Source organism: Oncorhynchus nerka, linkage group LG12, assembly GCF_034236695.1.
Source record: "Oncorhynchus nerka isolate Pitt River linkage group LG12, Oner_Uvic_2.0, whole genome shotgun sequence".
Classification (NCBI taxonomy): Eukaryota; Metazoa; Chordata; class Actinopteri; order Salmoniformes; family Salmonidae; genus Oncorhynchus; species Oncorhynchus nerka.
Window position 1 is genome coordinate 22,391,187 of NC_088407.1, and position 26,843 is coordinate 22,418,029.

At 45.3% G+C, this 26,843-nt stretch overlaps 1 protein-coding gene across 1 annotated transcript; it reads right to left on the reverse strand.

Annotated features, from left to right (window-relative positions):
- Positions 1-2,819: 2,819 nt before the first annotated feature.
- On the reverse strand, positions 2,820-24,983 carry tesk1b (testis associated actin remodelling kinase 1b). The gene is given in 11 exon segments (XM_065025403.1): positions 2,820-3,826; positions 3,828-4,779; positions 5,816-5,906; positions 6,172-6,258; positions 6,566-6,740; positions 8,628-8,710; positions 9,063-9,209; positions 9,534-9,582; positions 9,707-9,828; positions 22,870-23,597; positions 24,787-24,983. Coding segments are annotated over 10 exon segments (2,034 nt in total). The 5' UTR covers positions 23,056-23,597; positions 24,787-24,983; the 3' UTR covers positions 2,820-3,684.
- Positions 24,984-26,843: the final 1,860 nt, after the last annotated feature.

Consider the following 26,843-nt stretch of genomic DNA (forward strand, 5'->3'; position numbering starts at 1 on the left):
CAATTTCTCAAGCAAGAATTTTGCTAGGACTGTCTGAGAGTGGTCTGAGTGGGGAGGGGGAAACTGAAAACTAGCTGTTAACGGCTGAGTGGTTTGGAACTCTCTTATTGCTCTAGTAAAGACATGCTGTGGAACTTGGCAACTACTAAGTATTTAATTTGAAATACTCCTGCTTTGGGCTGGATGTGTCAATGTGTAGTTCATACATTTTTACCTTTATTTAACTAGGCAAGTCGGTTAAGAACAAATTCTTATTTTCAATGACGGCCTAGGAACAGTGGGTTAACTGCCTGTTCAGGGGCAGAACGACAGATTTGTACCTTGTCAGCTCGGGGGTTTGAACCTGCAACCTTCCGGTTACTAGTCCAACACTAACCACTTACTAGTTCAACACTAACCACTAGGCTACCCTGTCGCCCCATACATGCATAATCTATGAGCAGAATTATTTTACCTCGATTAGCCACAAAGTCCCTAGTTTGAAAGCGACCATATTTCTGGAAGCTGTGCTACGACATTTTCCTCATGTGTGCCAGTCCCCCCAGCAATTCCAGTTCAACCAATGAGCTTCAGCCCTTCGCCATATGCGTGAAAGTTAACAAGAAGCACATCATGCATCCACAGCAGAGTGAGAGAGAGAGAAATGACAATGACGTGGTGTACATACGACGTAGTACGCAATTTTCGGGGACAACTTTTAGCTCGTGAATACTACTTTAAGAACTACTGGCTAAAAAGTATACAAAAGCACCAGAGAATCTCGAACTGATTTACTGCCTGGTGATGTCACCAGGCAAACCAAAACTCCGTCCCACCAAACAGGCTGAAATTTCTAAAAAAGGCATTATTTGCACAATTTTCACAGTATTATTCTAACCTCAGTGTGGAAATATACTGTATACAAGCACCTTCAGAAAGTATTCACAGCACTACACTTCTTCCACATTTTGTTGTCTCACAAAGTGGGATTCAAATGTTGTCAATGATCTACACAAAAGACACTGTCAAAATGGAAGTAAAATTCTAACTTAAAAAAGTGATGTAAAAATAAAAACGACTATATTTTGATTGAACAAGTATTCAACCTTGTGAGTCATTATGTTAGAATCAACTTTGGCAGCAATTACAACTGCGAGTCTTTCTGGGTAAGTCTTTAAGAGCTTTGCAAACCTGGATTGTACAATATTTCCCATTATTCAAAAAAATAAAATAATAATTCAAGCTCTTTCAAGTTGGTTGTTGATCATTGCTAGACAGACATTTTCAAGTCCTGCCATAGATTTTCAAAACCATTTAAGTCAAAACTGTAACTAGGCCACTCAGGAACATACAATGTCTTGGTATGTAACTGGTGTATAATTGCACTTGCGTTTTAAGTTATTGTCCTGCTGAAAGCTGGATTTTTTGCCACATTTATGGTATTGCTTTAGTGCCTTTTTGCAAACAGGATGCATGTTTGAAATTGTATTATTCTGTACAGATTCCCTTTTCACTGTCAATTAGGTTAGTATTGTGGAATAACTCAAATCTGGAAGTTCTCATATCATAGCAATTTAACTCAAACTGGTTTAAAGTCCTCAGTGAAAACTGAGCATTTGCCTTCCTCTCTGTTGACCGAGTTAGGATGCCTGTATCTCGTAGTGACTGGGTGTATTGTTACACCATCCAAAGTGTAATTGCTAAGGTCACCATGTTCAAAGGGATATTCAATGTCTGCTTCTATATTTTGACCCATCTACCAATAGGTGCCCTTTGCGAGGCATTGGAAAACCTCGTGTTTTTTGTTGAATCCATCCTTGAAATTCATTGCTTGGCTGAGGGACCTTACAGATAATTGTATGGGGTAAAGAGATGAGGTAGTCATTCAAAAATCATGTTTAACACCATTATTGCACACAGAGTTAGTCCATGCAACATAGCATGACTTGTTAAGCACATTTTTACTCTAAGTTCAGGCTTGCCATAAAAGGGGTTGCATACTAATTTGCAAGACATTTCAGCTTTAACATTTTAGTCATTTGAACAAATGTGTAAAACATTTGGGGGTATTGTGACAAATCCTAATTTAATACATTTTAAATTCAGGCTGTAACAAAACGTGGAAAAAGTCAAGGGTTTGAAAACCACCGGGCGCGAGACAGTCACCGCGCGCGAGACAGTCACCGCGCTCGAGACAGTCACCGCGCTCGAGACAGTCACGCCACAGTGCGCGAGACAGCCACCGTGCGCGAGACAGGAGAGAACTGACGGTATAGAGGTGAGCAGCAAGACCGACAGAAAAAGACCACTACATTTGCAATAACATCTGCTAACCGTGTATGTGACCGATAAAACTAGATTTAACCCACCTTGCAAGCTTTGTGTAAGAATAAATGTTTGTTTTTTGTACAAGTGCCTAGTTTTGAGTCCCTATTTTCTTAGTAATGTTGGTACAGTACAATGTTGGATCTTAAGAGTCTCTGCTACAGCAGGAAAATAATCACACAGCAACAGCATATTATAATTTAGACATGTGTAGGGTTTGATATCATTTTTCATTACAGAAAATCAAGTCAAATTTCAGAAAGGGGGAAAATAAACTTCAAAAGCCTTTTTAAACCTCAAATACACAACTTTTTAAAAGTCCTGCATTGCAGGAAAGTTCCCCTGCAACAGGGTGATCAAATGAAGATCCTACATCTGTACACAGACCCACTACTACAAAATAAATAAACATGCATACATAATGCTTCTTAGATATTCATGGCCATGTGGGCCAGCAGAGTTGGCGAGAAATCCTGCAATCCAGCTAAAGAAAAATAAATCACACAGACAGTCTGTCCATTCTATAGTTTTATTCAATGCCATTTAAATAATATTCATCTATACTTTGTTGAAGTGGGTCTTTGACCATTCATTCTCAAATAATAACAAGTCACGATATAATACAAGTGCCGTTCGAGGATGAGGAACATAAGACAACGTACAGCGTCAGTCACATACTGTATCAGTCAACAGAACAGTGTATGGCTCACTGGTGCACACACACACTGCCCTGCTCATGGCCTCTCCAGGGTGCAGCATACAGCTGTCTGAACACAAAGGCAAACTGCTGAGCATAAACCCATTGAGACAGTATCAAAACATACAAATCATAACACTTCAACATAAGTCAAAAATATATATATTTTTTTACAACTGACTGTCAGGGAAGCAGCCATAGAACCCCCACGATAGGAGGATATCAGAACACACATAACCCAGGGGATTGGTCCAATACCAAAGCCATGTATACATTTGAAATATGGCTCTGACCAATACGTGTTGCCATGCTGAGGGAAAGTATTGTCGTTGCTTCTTTATGAATCAGTCAGTCTACAAGCCTGCATCTGCTGTAGGAAACAGTGGGATCGCCACTCACTCCTTTACAGTCAGTACAGCATTATTAGGTTATAGGTGTTGACTATATTATTACAATCATTACCGCCTCAGTCCAGCAGAGGGCGCCATACCATCACTTATAGGCAACCAGCACAGCAGTGCATCCACACCAGCAGCTTTACCTCCCATGTCACCGTCTGAGTAAGAATGGAATGAAGTAGCTCCCTAGGCACTGATCTAAGGTCAGTTTAGAGTCTCCCTCCTAAGAAAAACAGTTGGGATTTTGTGTAATCTGATCCTAGATCTGTGGTTAGCATTCTGTATCTATGTTTGCGCCCCAGGCAGGGCTAGGCCAGGCTCTGGGTTGGTAGGCGAGGACGGTCGTCCCTTAGGACCTTTATAGAGCAGCCCTCGGTTGGCTCCCGTACTGTCCCTGTTCAGGTTCTTATAGGGGTTCCTGTGAGGGTGCGCGGAAACACAGCGAGGGGAACCGGAGCCCCGCCAGGCAACATCCAGAACATGAGATAACCTCCTCCTGCTCCAGAGAGGGAGCGGAACCATTACCGGTGCTGAACGGCGAGCCCCCTATGGGCCCCCCAGGAGTGGAGTGGTACCCGTTGGTGCCCCCCCATCCTAGGTGGGGCAAGGGTAGGGGGGGCAAGCAGGGAGGGTCATTGGATATGGGGGGAACATTACCCCAGCCATTGGTGAATGTAGGGGGGGTGGGTGTGGAGGGTTTGGAATAAGGCAGGACTGTAGGTTGAGTGCCATCTAGAGTGTCGGGGGAGCTGGTGCAGTCCATGGGTTCTTCCTCCAGGCTGCTTGTGTCCACTTCCTCCTCGTCACATAGCTGGTCTAATGACAGCAGCTCTGGGTCGAGAGGAAGCCCGGAGTCATCGGCAGTGAGGCCCTCGCTGCTCTTCCTCCTCTTCACATCCTCTTCGACCACGAACTCAGACTCAAAGGTAAACCTCTCTTCTACGATTTCCCTCTCCTCCTTCTCTCCATTCCTCTCATTACTACCAGTCCCTAGGTCTGTTTTCTCTGCACTATTGTCTTTGGTGGTGGGGGGCAGGAGATCTGGAGGAGGGGTGCAGGGCAGGGACAGGCAGCGTCTATGGAGCCTTCCTCGGGGCATACCCCCACCCCCTGCTCTGTCAGAGGGGGTGGTACAGGGGTCCAGAGGTTGGGGTAAGGTGAACGTTAAAGAGATGACTGACTTGCTGGGCGTGTCAAACAGTTTGATCTTGCCTCCGTTAAGGTCCTCTCGCAGGGAGAAGGGGTTGACACGGGTGGGAGGGGCCAGAGTGGGGAGCGTGACTGGAGGGAGCATGTCTGATTTGCTGCGGCAGAGGCGGGGGTCACCAGGGAGACAGAGGGACCGTCTTCGCAGCAGGCTGAGATCTGGAGAAAGAGATGCTGAAAGAGAGATTCAAGAAAAAAATATATATAATCACACATGGCTAGTAATGCGCCTTAGAAATGGTATATATAAAATTGAATAAATGTGTCCTACACCTATCTATTGCACTAAATGTAAAAGTATCTATACTCAACAAAAATATACATGCAACAATTTCAATATTTTAATGAGTCACAGTACAGTCAATTAAATAAATTCATTAGGCCCTAATTTATGAATTTAATGCGACAGGACAGGGGTGCAGCCAAGGGTAGCCTCAGAGGGTATAAGGCCCACCCACTGGGAAGCCGGGCCCAGCCACTGGGGAGCCGGGCCCAGCCACTGGGAGCCGGGCCCAGCCACTGGGGAGCCGGGCCCAGCCACTGGGGAGCCGGGCCCAGCCACTGGGGAGCCGGGCCCAGCCACTGGGGAGCCGGGCCCAGCCACTGGGGAGCCGGGCCCAGCCACTGGGGAGCCGGGCCCAGCCACTGGGGAGCCGGGCCCAGCCACTGGGAAGCCGGGCCCAGCCACTGGGGAGCCGGGCCCAGCCACTGGGAAGCCGGGCCCAGCCACTGGGGAGCCGGGCCCAGCCACTGGGGAGCCGGGCCCAGCCACTGGGGAGCCGGGCCCAGCCACTGGGGAGCCGGGCCCAGCCAATCAATGTTTTCCCCCCAAAAAGTGCTTTATTACAGCCCGAAATATTTCTGTTTTATCAGATGCCTGGGTGGCTGGTCTCATAAAATCCCTCTGGTAAAGAATCTTTGTTCTGTATATAGAACATTCCTAGACATGTCCCTGTGCTAGTCCCCATCCCACCGTGCTGAATTGAAAAAAGTACCACTTACTTATTCATTTTCATCATGACTGATGATAAATATTGAGAGCAGCATTTCTTCTTAGACACCAGAGAAACAGCCCCCCCCCCCCCCCCCCCTCCAGCTCATAACCAACAGCTGGGTCTTAATGACTCCTGTCTGAACACAGTTGTGTTTTGGAGAACCCTTTCAGACTGACCTCCCTGTGCTCCATACCCTCCAGGACAGACACACACACCCATTGGTGCAGCTTCATCGGTCCTCTCCGTCGCTCTTCCCTCCAGCTCTTTTACGATCGCTGAGAACGATGGACGACGCTTTGGATCCATCTGAGAGCGAGAGATGAGCAAAATATATATATATCTTTTAAGTCCGTCAGTTACTCAAGAGTCACGAAGGAGAAGAAAACAGGGGTAACAATAAAATGAGAGAAAAGGTAGAAGATTTGCGTGTGTGTGTGAGAGCGAGTGTCTTGGTGCGCGTGTGTGTGAGAGCGAGTGTCTTGGTGCGCATGTGTGAGAGCGAGTGTCTTGATGCGCGTGTGTGTGAGAGCGAGTGTCTTGATGCGCGTGTGTGTGAGAGCGAGTGTCTTACGTGGCAGCAGGTGACCGCCAGGTTCAGGAAGTCAGGGGGACAGTCTCCCACCATGTGCTGAAACGTCTCTATGTCCAGACCAAAGTCCTACAGAGGGGAAAGAGCGTCACACACTGATCAGCGACATCACTCAGTGAAAGAGCCCTAGAGAGACGCCAACAGGAGCTCTGATTTGCTGTACTCCCTTCAGTCCCTAATTTACACAATAGAACAGATGGAGGACGCCGTCTGCGACTTCAATGAAAGGACTGTGACTTACTGCCTGATGAGAGCTGTTAAACTGCAGTTTCATACAATGGCCAGGAGGAGACGTTCAGTCTACGTCACATCATACCATATTGTGAACCCTGATTGTGTGCTAGTGTGTTGGGGTGTGTGTGCGTTGTGTTCAAACCTCTGTGCGGGGGAGGACGTCAGGGTCTGCCTGTATCCTAGCGATGACCTCACACAGGATGATCCCATACGCAAAGACGTCCACTTTCTCGTTGTAGACCTCTCCTCGCAGTACTTCCGGTGCCATCCAGTAGGGGGAGCCCACCACAGCCAGAGGCTCCTGATCGGACTCTTCACTGTGGACAGAGAAAGGAAGACAGGCCTGGACATTATTACAGGCGGTGAAGTTGCCTTTAGATGCTGGTCTAGGGTCGGCTTTGCATTTCCCCCACTAATAGGACTGGAGGGGGGGGGGGGGGGGGGGAGATCTGATCCTAGACCTGAACATAGGGGGAAACCCCAGAGCCATTATTTACAGCTCCGGCTCAGACTTCAGCTCGCTTCATCGCGCTCTAGTTCAGTTACAACCATCCCAAAAGGAAAGTTTACATGGGGTAAACATATTGTGTGTAAAGGCATAAAGGGTCAGGCAAACAAGTGGCTGCAAGGCGCATGCTCTGAACACCCCCCCGGCAGTCACTTCCTCTATGTGCTATTTCCATCTCACTAAACCATGATATTGCATAAGTAGTGAGGGAAGTGATGGGAGCTGAGAAAGAGGAGCTCCCAGTGTAAACACTATTTGGGGAAGTGGAGGGAGAAAGGGAGGGTGAGCGCGAGAGAGAGTTGACAGTAAGCCGGGGAGAGGGAGAGCGCGAGAGAGAGTTGACATTCAGCCGGGGAGAGGGAGAGCAGAGAGAGTTGACATTCAGCCGGGGAGAGGGAGAGGGCGAGAGAGAGTTGACATTCAGCCGGGGAGAGGGAGAGCGCGAGAGAGAGTTGACATTCAGCCGGGGAGAGGGAGAGCGCGAGAGAGAGTTGACATTCAGCCGGGGAGAGGGAGAGCGCGAGAGAGAGTTGACATTCAGCCGGGGAGAGGGAGAGCGCAAGAGAGAGTTGACATTCAGCCGGGGAGAGGGAGAGCGCAAGAGAGAGTTGACATTCAGCCGGGGAGAGGGAGAGGGGGAGCGAGGAGAGAAAGAGACCAAGTGTGCTTGAATAGTTTGACCATATTTGGAAAGCTTTCCTAAACTCCATCTCTGTCTCTCTCCCACTCTCTGACAAACAGAGTTAGAGTGCACATACACACGTTGACAAATTCAGAATTAGAGGAAGGTCATCAACATACAGCAGACATTGCATTCACTGGTTCGTAATTTTACTGTTTTGTCATATCAGTTTCCTTCGACCTAAAAGCACCGTAAATAAGCAAAAACATGTTGTGATGCATCAACACAACGTGGCTGTAGACAAACGACAGGAAATGGTACACACACACACACACAGGTTAACGCGACAGCTGCTTCCTCTCAGACAGTGTTTACAAAAAGGATACAGACCCATTTACCAGGCCAGGGGGGGTATGTGTGTGTCCAGCTGATATTTAATCTGTGCCCACTATGGGCAACTTCTAAATAATTAGCAGGACACCAACTTGTCAACAGGAAGAAGCCGAGAGGATTAAAACAGGCTGGAGCGATGAATACAACATATGAGGTGTCAATGTTAGAATTATAAACTAGTTATATCTGGAGTCGGTGTATGTGTGGGTCTCGCTCTCAATCCGGCCAGATTAAATATTGACACCATCACAGTAAGTCAACGAACGATGCCCCCCTGAAACAGGGGCTTAAATCACACATAGTTCCACATAGCTGGCAAACCACAACTTCTTCAGGGGGAAGTGAGTCTCACATTCTTTGGAAAATGGGACTCTGCTTTAGTGTGATGAATGATTCATTTTTTAGACCCAAGATAGTGATAAGGTCAGTTTGTGTTTTTTTTATGTAGACATTATAGTGAGGACTGGGGGAAGGGCAGCTGAGCATAGAGCCTACAGGCAACTTCTACCTGGGGTTTCAGTGACTGACTGAAAGATTGATGGACAGAGCCAAAGAGAGCGAGCGCGTGTGAGCTATCAAGATAGAGAGCGTGAGAAAGAAAGAGGAAGGTAGAGCAACCATTCAGGTGTGTTATCTAATCAGTTTGTGTTGATAGACGGATGATGAATAAACTCCACTGACCTGTACTCTGGTATTTTCTCTGCCAGGCCAAAGTCCCCCACCACAGCCGTACACTGGCCACTGGCCCAACGCACCAGGCAGTTCTACAGGACAGACCCAGAAAGATGGCGGTCAGGACCCGTATTCACAAAGAATCTCAGAGTAAGAGTGCTGATCTAGGATCAGGTCACTCCTGTCCATGTAGTCTTATTCATTATGATCCAGAAGGTAGAAATGATCCTAGATCAGCACTCCTACTCCAACAAGCTTTATGAATACGGGCCCTGATAAATCCATTTATAGTTAACTGTGTACTTGAGTACGCACTATTTAGTGTTAAGGAGTGTATGCATGTGTAGCGTGCCACCTGTTTGCCTGCCAGAGTATGTACAATTACCGACAGGAGGGGTGTATCCGTATAACTGAGTGTACCTTCGCGTGCGTGCGTGCGTGTACCTTGGATGTGAGGTCTCTATGGAAGATGCCTCTGCTGTGGAGGTACTGCAGCCCCCTAGCGATGTCTAGAGACAAGCCCATCCTGACTGACCACGACAGGTACTGGTCACTGTCCAGCAGCTGCTCAAGGTTACCCCCGTTGATGTACTGGAAGTATCCATGACAACCACAGACAAGCGTCACTCAAAAACAGGCGACTGTGCTGTAACCATGACAAACAGGTTTCCCTAACCTTTACCACAGGTGACTCTCCATTGAGAAAAAAATAGATATTTTTTTACAAGACAGGTACAGGTCATTGTACATCAACCTAGACGACATCGAATCAAATAACTGTCGGGAGTTCAGATTCCCCCCCCACGTAACCATGACGACCGTTAAGGAAGCATCAAGTGCAAAAAGTAGCTATAACCAGACCAATAGTTTCTACATCCTAGCCGGTCTACCCTTGTTTAAAAGAGGAGATCTTACCTCTGTTAATGCATGGAGCTGTCCCTCATTAACACATACCCCTACAAACCTGGGACAGGAGACAGGAAGATGATTAGGTAAACATAATAGGTGGGGGGGGGGGGATTTCCCCTGCAGACCAAAGCATTGATGGATATGGACAGAGTGTGTTTTCATAAAAGCAGAACACAGACCTGAGTATGTTGGGGTGAGACAGGCGGTTCAGCAGTTGGACCTCCCTCAGCATGTTCGCTCTGTTACTGGCCATGGTGTTCATCTTCAGAGCCATCACCCGCCCACTGATACGGTGCTGCACCTGCACAGAGAGAGACCGGAGGAGAGAGAACCATCACTAAGGTCAGACACTGGCCATGACAACCAGCGTTAGAGAAAGGAAACCATTGGACAAGCAGTGAACATCAACTGTACTGTGAGAAAGAGTTGAAAGTGAGGAGAGATCTTATTGGTCCAAAATGTTAGGCTCCAGTGCGTCTAGCCCCCCCCGAGGGTCCTAGACTGGCATGTCTAGCTAAGCTGGGTGCTTTGGTGGAGAGTGTCTGGTGGTCACCATGGTGATGTGGCGTCTCATCCCCTATATCCTTGAGTGTGTTCGGAGGGACTTGGACTCCTGCCCATCTCCCTCTAAGACCATATAGATACCCACTAAGTAGTCCAACAGTCCAATTAGTACTGGGAGGGTGTACATGTCATGTTTGTAGGTATGAGAGAGTGAGTGTGACACATCTAGTGGTGGTGTGTGAAGAGAACAGAGAGCGTGGTTACATCAGTGTGACAGTGGCCTAGTAGATATGAGTTGGCCAGCAGATCAGTGGAGTGATGGGAAATCTAGAGTTTATTAATGGATCTATAAAAACAGACAGTCTGGCCTCAAACTTAAATCAAGGCTACAGCATACAGTCAACCAGTGACCATTAGGTCCATCCTACTCTGAACTGCAGTCCGAGATGGGGCGTGGGTACACACATACAGAGTGGCCGCTGCTGTATTGAGGCAATCAGTGCCTTTACACATTTATGACCACACTTCCAGTAAGAGCTAGTGCCGTCTGAGGATTAGCTCTATGGTTCGTTCCCCGATCTAATTTATTAGATCTGGTTACAGGATTTAACTACATTAGTATTGCTGTACTACAGGCCAGCAGGATCATACAGAATAGCCTCTCATACACAGAATAGCTCGCTCATACACACACCCTAATGCAGAGATGAGTGAACCGCCCCTCTACCAGGTAGAGGCTGTGCCGCCGCCCCTCTACCAGGTAGAGGCTGTGCCGCCGCCCCTCTACCAGGTAGAGGCTGTGCCGCCGCCCCTCTACCAGGTAGAGGCTGTGCCGCCGCCCCTCTACCAGGTAGAGGCTGTGCCAGGTAGAGGCTGCCGCCCCTCTACCAGGTAGAGGCTGTGCCGCCGCCCCTCTACCAGGTAGAGGCTGTGCCGCCGCCCCTCTACCAGGTAGAGGCTGTGCCGCCGCCCCTCTACCAGGTAGAGGCTGTGCCGCCGCCCCTCTCGGTCTAGGCCAGGGATGGGCAACTCCAGTCCTCGAGGGCCTGATTGGTGTCACAGTTTTGCCCCTGCTAACACACCAGAGTCCAATAAATCACCTAATCCCGATCTTCAGTTTGATTAACTTATGGCTGCAGGGGCAGTATTGAGTAGCTTAGATGAAAAGGTGCCCAGAGTAAACTATCTGCTCCTCAGTCCCAGTTGCTAATATATGCATATTATTATTAGTATTGGCTAGAAAACACTGGCGTTTCTAAAACTGTTTGAAAAATGTCGGGGTATAACAGAACTCGTATGGCAGGCAAAAACCTGAAGAAATCCAAACAGGAAGTGGGAAATCTGAGGTTGGTCGATTTTCAACCCAGCCCCTACTGAATACAGAGTGGGATATGGATAAAGTTGCACTTCCTAGGGCTTCCACTAGATGTCAACTGTCTTTAGAAACTTGAATGAGGCTTCTGTGTTGTGAAGCCAGATGGGAGCGCTTTGAGTCAGTGGTCTGGCAGAGAGCCAGGTCACGCACATTTCACATGATAGCGACCTGCGTTCCATGGCTTCTCTAAAGACATAGAAATTCTCCGGTTAGAACGTTATTGAATATTTATGATAACATCCTAAAGATTGATTCTATACTTAGTTTGACAAGTTTCTTTGACCTGTAATATAACTTTTTGAAGTTTTCGTCTGACGTTCGGATGGGCCTGCACAAGCGTTTGGATTTGTGTACTAAAAGCGCTAACAAAAGTAGCTACTTGGACATAAATAAATGGACATTATCAAACAAATCAAGCATTTATTGTGGAACTAGGATTCCTGGGAGTGCATTCTGATGAAGATCATCAAAGGTAAGGGAATATTTATAATGTGATTTCTGTTGATTCCAACATGGCTAATTTTATGTATTTTCTGAGCGCCGTCTCAGATTGCATGGTTTGCTTTTTCCGTAAAGTTTTCGAAATCTGACACAGCAGTTGCATTAAGGAGAGGTATATCTATATTTCCATGTCTAACAATTGTATTTATCAACATTTATAATGAGTATTTCTGTAAAATGATGTGGCTCTCTGCAATATCACCGGATGTTTTTGGAACTAGTGAACTAGTGTTCCAATGTATTCTGAGATTTTTTAAATATAAATATGAACTTTATCAAACAAAACACACATGTATTGTGTAACATGAAGTCCTATGAGTGTCATCTGATGAAGATCAAAGGTTAGTGATTAATTGTATCTCTATTTGTGCATTTTGTGACTCCTCTCTTTGGCTGGAAAAATGGCTGAATTCTGTGACTTGGCAGTGACCTAACAATCATTTGTGGTGCTTTCGCTGTAAAGCCTATTTGAAATCGGACACTGTGGTGGGACTAACAAGATTACCTTTAAAACGGTATAAGATACATGTATGTTTGAGGAATTTTAATTATGAGATTTCTGTTTTGAATTTGGCGCCCTGCACTTTCACTGGCTGTTGTCATATCGATCCCATTAACGAGATTGCAGCCCTAAGAAGTTTAATCAGCTGTGGTTACTAGGGATAGAGAAAGTGAGACACCAATCAAGCCCTCGAGGACTGGAGTTTCCCACCCCTAGGCCATCTGCTTTGTCCCGTCCACATGCAGAATTTCAGCTCAAATAAACAAGTGCTCAGTAATCATGGATACAGGCCGTTGCCCAGTGGCCACAAGCAAAAATAGTCCTGCCATGGCAATGTGGTGTGAGAGTCTACCTCAGGTAGGTAGGTGTGTGTGGTGTCAGTGCTCCAGTCACAGCTAAACAGTGAGTAGCTGTGATATCAGCATTCTAGTGACAGGAACATGGAGATGCCCAATAAATCTTACTCTGAGATCTATTTGGCTAAAATCAACATTTTCTTGGTGACCTGGAGATAAGACCAGGGGATTCATGTGGGGCTGGTAGCTGAACAAAGTCCACAATAAACAGGCAGGGAGGACCTGTCTGTCTTCCTGTGTCGTCTTTAACCTTTTGCGTGTAGGGGGCAGTATTTTCATTTTTGGTTAAAAAAACGTACCCATTTGAAACTGCCTATTTCTCAGCCCCAGAAACTAGAATATGCATACAATTGTCAGATTAGGATAGAAAACACTCGAAAGTTTCCAAAACTGTAAAAATATTGTCTGAGTATAACAGAACTAATATTGCAGGCGAAAGAAAGCCTGAGGAAAATCCAATCAGGAAGTGCCTCTTATTTTGAAACCTCTGTGTTCCTATGCATGCCTATCCTCCATTTAAAGGGATATCCACCAGATTCCTTTTTCTATGGCTTCCCTAAGGTTTCACCAGTCTTTAGAAATAGTTTCAGGCTTTTATGTTGAAAAATGAGCGTGAAGGATCACATTGCGTAAGTGGATAGGTGGGGGCTCTCAGAGTGAGTTTTGCGCAACTGAGTAAAGCGGCCATTGTTTCTCCCGCTGTTATTGAAAAAGCTACACACTCTGTTGATATATTATCGAATATATATTTTAAAAACAACTTGAGGATTGATTATAAAAAACGTTTGACATGTTTCTGTGGACATTATGGATATTATTTGGAATATACTGCGCGTCTGTTGTCGTGACCGCGCTTTCCTGTGGATTTCTGAACATAATGCGACAAACAAACGTAGGTATTTTGGGTATAAAAATAATCTTTATGGAGCAAAAGGAACATTTGTTGTGTAACTGGGAGTCTCGAAGATCAAAGGTCAACAATTTTTTTGATTGCTTTTCTGATTTTCGTGACCTAGCTACTTAATGCTTAGTGTGCATAATGTTATGTTATGCTATTGATAAACTTACAAACGCTTGGATTGCTTTCGCTGTAAAGCATAATTTCAAAATCTGAGACGACAGTTGGATTAACAAAAGGCTAAGCTGTGTTTTGCAATATTGCACTTGTGATTTAATGAATATGAATATTTTTCTGTTATATTATTTGACTGTGGCGCTATGCTATTCAACAGTTGCTGATGACAATTATCCCAGTACCGGGATGGGTAGCATCATGAAGTTAAATAGAACACAATCCACTGTCTAAACCAGGAGCTGACTGTCTTCCTGGGTAGTCTTTAAATAGAACATGATCCACTGTCTAAACCAGGAGCTGACTGTCTTCCTGGGTAGTCTTTAAATAGAACATGATCCACTGTCTAAACCAGGAGCTGACTGTCTTCCTGGGTAGTCTTTAAATAGAACATGATCCACTGTCTCAACCAGGAGCTGACTGTCTTCCTGGGTAGTCTTTAAATAGAACATGATCCACTGTCTAAACCAGGAGCTGACTGTCTTCCTGGGTAGTCTTTAAATAGAACATGATCCACTGTCTAAACCAGGAGCTGACTGTCTTCCTGGGTAGTCTTTAAATAGAACATGATCCACTATCTAAACCAGGAGCTGACTGTCTTCCTGGGTAGTCTTTAAATAGAACATGATCCACTGTCTAAACCAGGAGCTGACGGTCTTCCTGGGTAGTCTTTAAATAGAACATGGTCGCTCTGGATAAGAGCGTCTGCTAAATGACTTAAATGTAAATGTAATCCACTGTCTAAACCAGGAGCTGACTGTCTTCCTGGGTAGTCTTTAAATAGAACATGATCCACTGTCTAAACCAGGAGCTGACTGTCTTCCTGGGTAGTCTTTAAATAGAACATGATCCACTGTCTAAACCAGGAGCTGACTGTCTTCCTGGGTAGTCTTTAAATAGAACATGATCCACTGTCTAAACCAGGAGCTGACTGTCTTCCTGGGTAGTCTTTAAATAGAACATGATCCACTGTCTAAACCAGGAGCTGACTGTCTTCCTGGGTAGTCTTTAAATAGAACATGATCCACTGTCTAAACCAGGAGCTGACGGTCTTCCTGGGTAGTCTTTAAATAGAACATGATCCACTGTCTAAACCAGGAGCTGACTGTCTTCCTGGGTAGTCTTTAAATAGAACATGATCCACTGTCTAAACCAGGAGCTGAATGTCTTCCTGGGTAGTCTTTAAATAGAACATGATCCACTGTCTAAACCAGGAGCTGACTGTCTTCCTGGGTAGTCTTTAAATAGAACATGATCCACTGTCTAAACCAGGAGCTGACTGTCTTCCTGGGTAGTCTTTAAATAGAACATGATCCACTGTCTAAACCAGGAGCTGACTGTCTTCCTGGGTAGTCTTTAAATAGAACATGATCCACTATCTAAACCAGGAGCTGACTGTCTTCCTGGGTAGTCTTTAAATAGAACATGATCCACTGTCTAAACTCAAGGCCAGGACCTGATACACTCTGCACCATTTAGTGTTTTGCACAACATCGGTAGTGAGTGCCTCACACACACCGCAACTCCAGTATCTAATGCTATGACAGCCCTTCCCCACTCTTGCTGTGTGTGTGTGTGGTAAGCCTAGCAGGAGCAAGTAAGAGCATGCAGCTTCAGGACATCAAAAGAAGCCCCCTCTCTCTTCTGCTCCACAGTAGAAACATTTTCCACTATGCCTCCTCCCCCTCTCTGGGCTGACTCACTGGACCTTCAGTCACACCTCCACAACCACCTGGATCGTGTTCATTAGGGCGCACCATAGCTAAATGTTTTGCAACAGAAGAGTTGTCCAGGTAGTCACTCACTCCCTGTTGAAGTCAGTTGTGTCCCAGTTTGGTGCGAAATGAACACATCCCTAGTCTGTTTATTTACCTACTGTAATGCTGAGGGTGGGGCCAGGGTGCTGGGGCGTAGCAGGGACAACAAGATTCTTACACGCTACAGAACGTGGAGACACAGAGCACAGGGAAATGGAAAGAACAGTCAAATGTGTGTGAGTGCATTTAAATACCAAGTAGGTGCGCATGCATTTAAATACCAAGCAGGTGCATGTGAGCTCATGTGGAACATAAACAAAGGAACACACACACACATCTTGATTGACAGGAACACAAGCTTTGACTGGAGGGGAGAAATAATAGAAGCAGGGAAAAGTGCTAGCTAAGTCACACCTCCTCCTCCAAACCCCAGCCAATGAACAGCCTGGCTGACTCATGTCACTCATTGTAACAGATCACAAACACATGGGTGACAGTCGATGATGGATAGGTGTGTGATGCTAGGTCTGTCTGGGTAAAATAAATCACTGCTGAGTTTGCACAGAGGAGATTACCGACTCAGACAGAGGAGGGTGTGAGTGAGTGTGGGTATGTGCATGTCACAGAGAATGTGTTTATGTGAGCGAGTATATAAGGTCTGTTTAAGGAGTAGTTTCTCAGGACGGCTGTTTTGGAAAAGGGCCAGACTTTCCACAACTGAACTCTCCTCTGATAAAACTCTGTTCAGTTTTGACAACAGGACCCTGGAGGAGAGCACTTAATCCAGCCTGTCAATCAAACACACAGATTTCCTCACATGAGCGCACAGACGCACGTTCACTCAAACGCTGTCCGAGTGAGTCATCTCCTCTGTGCAAATGCAGTAGTGATTTTGCCCTGACAGTTCTAGCATCATCAGTGTCCTCAGGGGTTGAAAGAAGGCGAGTGAGAGAAATTTAGCAAGAATGAAGATACACAACACAGAATGTACCACAGAAGGCTTGCAAAGAGAATGTGAAGCAAGAAAATAAATAGGCCAATAAATTCAAGAGATAAGAATCAACTGTTGTTGCAGATCAATCTGTGGCAGTAAATGGAGAGCAGATATATATATATATATATATATATATATATATAATATTACCAATATGATCATGTTGACATTTGAAGCATTTAGCTAAGAAAACGTCTGCATGTTCTGGCAATGAAAAGCAGGTGAGTGGGAATGGGGCGGCAGGTAGTCTAGAGGTTAAGAGGGTTGGGCCAGTAACTGAAAGGTCGCTGGTTCGAATCATATGCCACACCTGTCAGGTGGATGGATTATCTTGGCAAAGGAGAAATGCTCACTAACAGGGATGCAAAACAAATTTGTGCAAAACAAGAGAGAAATAAGTTTGTGCGTATGGAACATTTCTGGGATCTTTTATTTCAGCTCATGAAACATGTGACCAACACTTTACATGTTGCATTTATATTTTCGTTCTAGTTATTCTATACTGAATGGAACATTCTAAGTGTGTTCACCGCACTTCATTAAAACAGTAATATAATTACTGTTAATTGTATTATATTTCCGTGGCCAAAACAATGATAATTTGTGATTCAGTCAGATAATCTGAACAAGGAAGCACCAGGACTCCTGCCTGCCTGTACAGGAAGTAACAGTGCCAGTACGGCAGACAGGTCGGTCTAGGAAGCACCAGGACTCCTGCCTGCCTGTACAGGAAGTAACAGTCCCAGTACGGCAGACAGGTCGGTCTAGGAAGCACCAGGACTCCTGCCTGCCTGTACAGGAAGTAACAGTGCCAGTACGGCAGACAGGTCGGTCTAGGAAGCACCAGGACTCCTGCCTGCCTGTACAGGAAGTAACAGTCCCAGTACGGCAGACAGGTCGGTCTAGGAAGCACCAGGACTCCTGCCTGCCTGTACAGGAAGTAACAGTCCCAGTACGGCAGACAGGTCGGTCTAGGGAGCCCTCTCACAAAAAGATAAAAAGCAGAACCTGAAGGATTAGTCTTGACACGCGCACCCCTCCTCATATTGCACAATGGCAGCGTTGCGGTATGAATACCTGCCTGACGGCTGTGAGGAAAGCATCCATTGATCCAGAGTGTGTGTGTGTGTGACAAAGAAGGTGCTGAATAACACTAGAATGGCAGGATGCCAAGAGTTTTGTGCAGCACTGTTTATCATCCAGCATCAAGACTCAACGCTTCAGAGGGTGTGTGAACAGAGTGGCGAGGATCATTTATGGCTCTATTACCACACAGTCTGTCATGTCATCTGAACATTATAACAGTTAGATTGGAACTCCATGTAATTGCTGCGGTAAAAAGAATTTGCATTCATATGCAGTTATCAAAGGGCAGGTTGCTCAATCAAGAGGCATCTTTACAGCTGGCACTTTTAAACCCCAAGTCATTTGCATGCTCACTGCCCAGTCAAAGGGCAACATGGCTGGGAGGAGTGATCCGAGTGTGTGATACAGTAGGAGCATGACTCAACCTCCTAGTCTTATGAAAGGTCTAGGATAACATTTTCCTTAACTTAAATATATGGTTAACTGTGCTAACAAGGTCCCAGAACAGGGGCCCGAGTGTGAGATTCCAGACCTCGTTACCTTGACCATAACAATCATGGTTATGGTTAACTGGACTCAGTTGTTGACAGTATACCTAGGGCCCAGAGTTTTTCCTGACCAGGAAATACTACAGGAACCTAGTTTATATGCTATAATGTACACTGGGAGTTTTCCCAGGTCAGGACAGATGTTTAAGAAAAACTCCTGGCCCAATGTTATGAACATTACAATGCTCTGTGAAACAGGAGCAGGACTAGATGAAGTTGACACTATTGCTTATGTTGCCCATAGAGCTCTGAGCTATGTAGGGAATAAGGCAGTGGTTCCCAAACTTGGGGTTGGGACCCCATGTGCGGTCCCATCAAATTGAAATGGGGTTACCTAAGAAAATGTGTAATCTTATCAAACAAAATGTTTCCCTTCAAATGGGTATAGCATACAACCTTTAAGTATCAACTAATGACCCCTTACACTAGTAGAATGGGGTCTAACCCCATGAAGTTCTGGAAACCGGTTAAAGACCTGGAGAATAAACCCTCCTCACAGCTGCCCATGTCCCATGCCCATGTTGATGTGGTTGTTACTGACAAGAAGCACATGGCTGAGCTCTTTAAATCACCACATTAAGTCAGGATTCCCATTTGACTCAGCCATGCCTCCTTGGCCGTCCTACATTTCCTCATCTCCCACCCCTTCTAATGTAACTATTCTTGATGCTTCTCCCTCTTTTTCCCCTGCCCTTCAACACAGTTTCTCCCTGCAGGCAGTCACTGAGTCAGAGGTGCTAAAGGAGCTCCTGAAACTTGACCACAAAAAAAACATCTGGGTCAGATGGTTTAGACCCTTCAAGGTTGCTGCCCCCATCATCGCAACGCCCGTCTGTCCTTTCTAGAGAGATTCCCATTGCTTGGAAGGCAGCCACAGTTTGTCCTTTATTTAAATGTGGGAGATCAAGCTGAACCGAACTGTTACAAGCCCATTTCTATTTTGCCCTGTTTATCAAAAGTGTTGGAAAAACTTGTCAATAATCAACTGACTGGCTTTCTTGAGGTCTATAGTATTCTCTCTGGTATGCAATCTGGTTTCCGCTCAGGTTATGGATGTGTCACTGCAACCTTAAAAAGTTCCTCAATGTCACCATTTCCCTTGATTCTAAGCAAGGTTGCGCTGCTATTTTTATTGCCTTGGCCAAAGCTTTAGATATGGTAGACCATTCCAATCTCATGGGCCGGCTAAGGAGTTTTGGTGTCTGAGGGGTCTTTGGCCTGGTTTGCTAACAACATCTCTCAAAGAGTGCAGTGTATAAAGTCAGAAAATCTGCTGTCTCAGCCACTGCCTGTCACCAAGAGAGTACCCCAAGGCTCAATCCTAGGCCCCACACTCTTCTCAATTTATGTCAACATAGCTCAGGCAGTAGGAAGCTCTCATCCATCTATATGCAGATAGTCTTATACTCAGCTGGCCCCTCCACAGATTTTTTGTTAAATACTCTACAACAAAGCTTTTAGTGTCCAACAAGCTTTCTCTACCCAGGACCTTGTTCTGAACACCTCCAAAACAAAGGTCATGTGGTTTGGTAAGAAGAATGCCCCTCTTCCCACAGGTGTTATTACTACCTCTGAGGGTTTAGAGCTTGAGGTAGTCACCTCATACAAGTACTTGGGAGTATGGCTAGACGGTGCACTGTCCTTCTCTCAGCACATATTAAAGCTGCAGGCTAAAGTTAAATCTAGACTTGGTTTCCTCTATCTTAATCGCTCCTCTTTCACCCCAGCTGCCAAACTAACACGGATTCAGATGTCCATCCTACCCATGCTAGATTACAGACGTCATTTATAGATCGGCAGGTAAGGGCGATGTTCTTTCCCATTCGGCCATCAGATTTGCCACCAATACTCCTTATAGGAGACAACACTGCACTCTATACTCCTCTGTAAACTGGTCATCTCTGTATACCCGTCAAAAGACCCACTGGTTGATGCTTATTTATAAAACCCTCATAGGCCTCACTCCCCCTATCTGAGATATCTACTGCAGCCCTCATTCTCCACATACAACACCTGTTCTGCCAGTCACATTCTGTTAAAGGTCCCCAAAGCACACACATCACTGGGTCGCTCCTCTTTTCAGTTCGCTGCAGCTAGTGACTGGAACGAGCTGCAACAAACACTCAAACTGGACAGTTTTATCTCAATCTCTTCATTTAAAGACTCAATCATGGACACGCTCACTGACACTTGTGGCTGCTTTGTATGATGTGTTGTCTGTGATGTATTGTTGACAGCCCTGTGTGCTGTTGTCTGTGCCCAATACTGTTTGTACCATGTTTTTGTGCTGCTACCATGTTGTGTGGTCATGTGTTGCTGCCTTGCTATGTTGTCGTCTTAGGTCTCCATTTAGTGTTGTCTCTTCTTGTGATGCGTTTTGTCCTATATTTATATTGTATTTATTTTTTTAAATCCCAGGCCCCCCGTCCCCACAGGAGGCCTTTTGCCTTCTGGTAGGCCATCACCGTAAATAAGAATCTGTTCTTAACTGACTTGCCTAGTTAAATAAAATAGAATGCGGGTTCATGTCATTGTGTCTGGACAGCCGGCGGGACCTAAAATTGAGTGAATATGAGCACAGCAACCAGGGGATATCCTTTCTCAAAGAGTTGTCCGCCGCATATTCTAGTGTCAATTTAGGGTTGTGTAAAGTAAAAGATTGGGAACCCCTGGAACAGGGTGTCATTTGGGGACACAGACCAGGCTGAACCCCCTGGACTTTCTCCTCATGCAGTTCAGGGGCAATTTCACATTAACGGAATGAGGCGGAGACTCAGATTTTGCACTTAGAAAATAGGTCAAACAAAGAAATTGCAAAGTTAAAAACCATACAACTACGCAAAAGGACAACTTCATTTTCACATTTAGTTTGAAATAAAACACATTTACTTCAACAGTGCAGATTCAAAGTTTAGGAACTGAATGATTGCACAAACAGCAAAGCAGTCAATATGTTAACAAACTCTGCATATGTTCAAGTAATGGAGAATTGCTCAGTGGAAATGGTTAAATTAGCAGTCCCTCCTGGATTTTACAGGGATTTGTGATATTTTTAGGCTTAAATGCTTGATTTTACTGCAGCAATTCTGTACTTTTTTTTATGGCAATATGCAATGACTGTCACATTTTTTACTTGTGGGTCGATTAAAAAAAAAAATGTTTACCTTTATTTAACTAGGCAAGTCAGTTAAAAGAATAAATTCTTATTTTCAATGACGGCCTAGGAACAGTGGGTTAACTGCCTGTTCAGGGGCAGAACGACAGATTTGTACCTTGTCAGCTCGGGGATTTGAACTTGCAACCTTTTGGTTACTAGTCCAACTCTCTAACCACTAGGCTACCCTGCCGCCCCATAACCATATTACGCAGCTAATGTGCAAGTGATAGGTTGAAAATGCGAGCCCTCTGTAATGCAGTGATGGATCAGTTTTAAGCGATAATATTGCGTTGATTTGACCGTTTAATGCAGAAACAGTGTGGCGATTGGTCAAATTTGTAAACCAGCCTTCGCATAACATGCAGGGAATGGATATGAAGTAGTCCTTGTGCATAGAGTCATAACGTTTGTTTTAAAGTCATTGGCTTTTGTTTGACAGATTTTGAAGTGCAAAATCAGCATCAGCATCCTTCTGTTCTGGTGAATTTGCCCTTTGAGTAGAGGGTTAACATCCATCTCTGCCTACAGACCGACAGGCCAGGAACGGGTATCACTTCCACTGTCCCTTCCCTGTAATGTGGGCTATAGGGTTGGGGTCAATTCTATTTTAATTCAAGTGAATTCACAAAGTAAACCAAATTCCTTTTCCAAATTGTCCTCATTGAAAAGCATTGGAATTTCAGTGTAATTCCTGAATTGACTGGAATGGAAATGCCCCAAACCTGGTGAGCCACAGACACAGTTCTGGTGCGGGTCAATGTGGTGTTGTGGTCACCAGCAGCAAAATCATCATCAAGCCCATCACCATGTAAGCGTAAGCCTACCTTATCTAACTCCTTGAGTGTCAGGTATTTAGAAACTTCTTGTTTTCTACGTAAGATTATTTTATTTAAAAAATATATTAAAAAAAAAAAGTTTCTGGAAAATGTCCTTCCAAAGAAGGTCCCTAACTTAAGCCACTTCCACACACACACAGTAAAGGCCAACTAGCCACTAGTTTACAAGACCTAGATTATGTCCCAAATGGCACCCCATTCCTTATTTAGTAAACTACTTCTGACCAAAGCCTTATGGGGGCCCTGGTCAAAGGTGGTACACTAAATAGGATGCCATTTGGTACCAAGATATTGTTACCCGATGCATCAGGTAAGAATGCATGGTCATCATGTTTCATGCTTGGTGCCAATGATGACCTTAACAGGGATGCTCAGATGCCCAAACGGAGTTAGGTTGGCCATCTCATCCCACACTGTTTTGCATAAAACCTAGACTTGTTAAAACAAGTCAGTACGCAGAGTTAGTCTGGACACGTATTTAAAGTGTCTCACAGTAGGAGTGCTGATCTAGGATCAGGACCTTTTCTCCATATTAATTATGATCAAGTAAAAACGGATCCTTAATCAGCACTCTTACTCTAAGACGCTTTATGAATAGGCTACAGGACAGGCCCAGAGTTCCAAACGCTTACATGTAATTTATAGGTAACTTACCTTGAACACTTCTGAGAAGAAGCCCGAGCCAATCTTCTCGCAGATGAAGTCATCTATCCGGGCCAGGCTGGACACAGCGCTGCGCAGTGCCCGGTAGGACGAGGGCCTGATCCGGTTCGGCCCGTGTACCGCGTGGATGGGTGGCTCCGCCGCCTCCTGACACCGGTCCGGCTCGACTCGCTCCATCTCGGTTATCCCGGGACTGCGACCTGCACGCAGTTTAAAATCCAACGTTTCTGTTTACATTTCTCATGTCCTCCGCAGCAGCGCGACGGTCCCGTGAAACGGATGAGCTTCACACTGGATGCTGAATTTCAGAACGAGGGTGAAAGACCGATTAATATCGCTGCCGAAATCCCATCGAACGCTAACGCAAAACACTGCCGTCTGTGTCCTCAAGTTCGGGTATTTCTTCCTTAGACTTTAGTTTCTACACAGCTTCCTTCCATCATGCCGCATCCGGCAGCGGTTGTGCGCGGTGTGTTTGATTCCGTGACTGTAAATATTTAGGCAGGCTATCCCCTCGTCCTCTCCCTCTACCCAATGCTGTAACTGCGCACTCAGGCTGCAGCAGTCAAAATCAGCTTCCTCTGGTCTGCATACGTATGCAGCGAAAAGGGCTCCTATTCTGCACCAATTGAAACCGGGTTTCCAGTGCGTATTTGTTGACAGAACGCGAAGCAGACAGACTCGCCGTTCGTTCGATGAGGAAATGAGAACAGAATCCCCTGTAAAATAGAAAACGAGGGTGTTAACTGTGGCTAACCGGTTATATGTGTAGCATAGGCCTACTTATCTGTGACTGGTCTGTCCTGATACAGGTCATGGAGGCAGTTAGCCCTTGACCATGACTCGGTTTCATTACACATAAGGGTCGTTGGACAAAGGAGTATTCTGTACGGGGAGGTCTGTTATGAGCCCCGACCCTTGGTCTGAACATTAACACGCATCGCTTGCGGCAAGGTTTTTGGAAACATAAGGACCATGTGTCATATTAGTGAGAAATAATTTGGAAAAAACACAATTGTAGATTGATATACACCTTTATAGGGATAGGGTAAGGGTTCCCACACGGCCACATTTCCATGTTAAAGCGCTTGTTTACGGATAACTGACAGAAGACAGAGTGGACAACCTGTGCCAATTAGCCATCTGCGCCGCTGAACACCTGTGTGTCAAGGGAAGACCGACGCCAAACTGTTGACAGGGAAAATACTGTCAGCTGCAACTGTTAAAACAGTGTACAGTAAAAGTGTGTATTTCTCATTTATGGAATTATTTGTGATGTGAAAGAGGGCTGTGTGTTTCTAAAACCATACCGCAATTGAGACTCAATTCACGTGTATATGGAGTATTTGTCTGTTTTGTCTTTCAGAGCCAATTCGCCTTTAAACAAAACATTTAAGGTCCTTGGACTATATGAAGTAACGTTAAGTTACTTTAGTCCATTATTGGGATAGAAAGTAGTGCGATATCGCATCATCATTGTAGACACTTTACATAGACTACAGAACTGATCTAGGCCTAACCTGAGCCAATCGCACAGGCGATTAAAGGCTAGGAGCCTATTCAAATGTACAGTATTTTGATTAATCACTCATTAGAAACGAGACTGACAGGTTGTATAAACACAATCAAATATTCAGGTTGAAAACAAACAACCGATGGACGGGCGGCGGGAGCTTGATGCTGTCGGTAAACAGTGAGCGAGCATATTCGTGAGAGACCTTCGGCCACCGTCAGCTTGACTGCGAGTCGTAAATTATAAATGCTGGGCTGAGTTGTGGGGGTTTGCCAGTCTCCCACACAATTCGTTATACACTAAATATAAGCCTATACTATTTCAAAATAATGACAAAAACACTATATAGGGGAGGAATCATGCGCGACTTCGCAAAAATCATGGACGCGACTTACCTGCAATTGATCAAATCTACAGGTAGCCTAGCCTACTGTAACCTCAGCCTCAAGTGCCCTTAACCGACCGAGGTGTTTGGTTACCGGGCCTCTTATTTGACTAATTAATCAGCCTTGTCTACCGTCCCGCTGCAGCACGGTTCTCGTTTTACGTCCCCTTGCCTCCATTTGTCTTGTGCTCTGCAGTGCACCGAGGAAAAAAAGTGCGACTTTTAGTGTGGATTCTTATTGGAGGAGAAGATACTGGGCGGGGCCCTACGTCATCGCCTTCAGAAACTTCACTTGCCGGGGCTTTCAAATTCAAAAAATAAAAAATTCAGCAAGTCAAAGTAAACACACTTTGCCTGTCATAGTGCGCAGTATATCCTACAGTAGTCTATGCAATCAAATGAAATAAATCAAATGTATTTCATTAAGACCATGTTACATCTGCAGTTGTCACAAAGTGGTTTACAGATAGCCAACCTACCCAGCCAAAAATCCCAAAGAACAAGCAATGCAGAGGCAGAATCACAGTGGCCAGGGAAAAACTCCACAGAAGACAGAAATGTAGGAAAGATACCTAGAGATGAACCAGGCTCAGAGGGGTGGCCAGTCCTCTGTAGGCCTGTCTGGTTCAGTGACACTCCACATAGCCTAACCAGACAACTGACTCTGAACATCGAGGAACAGAGCTCAGCATTCGACCTAAGTGTCACCCTGTGATAAATGGCTTCTTACTGTAGACCCATCTCACACCACATACCGACATAGTTCACATTATAACATGCTGTGGCCACATTTGGTCCTTGGCAACACGTTGTGCCATTCAGTCCCCACTGCAACGTCAGAATAGGCTGTAGGCTCCACAATGCATCATTTATCAATTTGTTTATTGGCTCTTTTAATCCACACATACTCTACAGTGACTATGCTTGAAACATAATACTCAATAATACTCACACCATTGTTGTAGATAATGACATATTCCATGTATTATTCAGGACTGCTGTTCACTTATTTATTGAGCCTCAAATTATATTCATTTTGATAACAGGACAGTCTCACAATAGAACTGACTGCGCTTTCCTCCTAAATGGCACCCCGTTTCCCTCATCAGGATTTCACAAACTCTGTCCTGGGTCAACATCCTAATGGTGGAACCAGCTTCCCCCTAGAAGATAGAACAGCAGAGTCCCTGCCCATCTTCCGAAAACATCTGAAACCCAACCTCTTCAAACAGTATCTTCAATTATCCAGCTCCTCACCTTGACCCCCCCCAATTATAAAAAACAAATAATAATTCACCAGCATTTGCACTTGAACCACTCCCCTTCTGCTCTGAATCTACTGATAGCTACATTAATGAGGAAAAATGTACTTTCTATGCCTGTAATATGTGGTTGTCCCACCTAGTTATCTTAAGATGAATGCACTAACTGTAAGTCACTTTGGAAAAGAACATCAGCTAAATGACTCAAATGTCAAATGTAAATAACCAAGTCATCATTTAAATGTGATTATTTGAATCAGCTGTGTAGTGCTAGGGCAAGAAACTAAACATGTACCCAGGGGAGGGTCCCAGGACCTAGTTTGGGAAACCCTGCCCTAAATAATGCACTAGCCTACTTTAGACCAGAGCCCTATAGGGATAGGCTACTACATAGGGAAAATGGTGTCATTTGGGACAGCTTGTGTGATATGGACAGGCGGTGATTGTGTTGACCTCACACAGTAGTGAGCCACGGTTCTTTATCCAAACAAAAACGCATGGGAGATCATTTGGCTACTACATTATGTCTAGGTCATTGATTCTGTTGTCTATATCAGGGCTCTCCAACCCTGTTCCTGGAGAGCTACCATCCTGTAGGTTTTCACTCCAACCCTGTTCCTGGAGAGCTACCATCCTGTAGGTTTTCACTCCAACCCTGTTCCTGGAGAGCTACCCCCCTGTAGGTTTTCACTCCAACCCTGTTCCTGGAGAGCTACCCCCCTGTAGGTTTTCACTCTAACCCTGTTCCTGGAGAGCTACCCCCCTGTAGGTTTTCACTCCAACCCTGTTCCTGGAGAGCTACCAT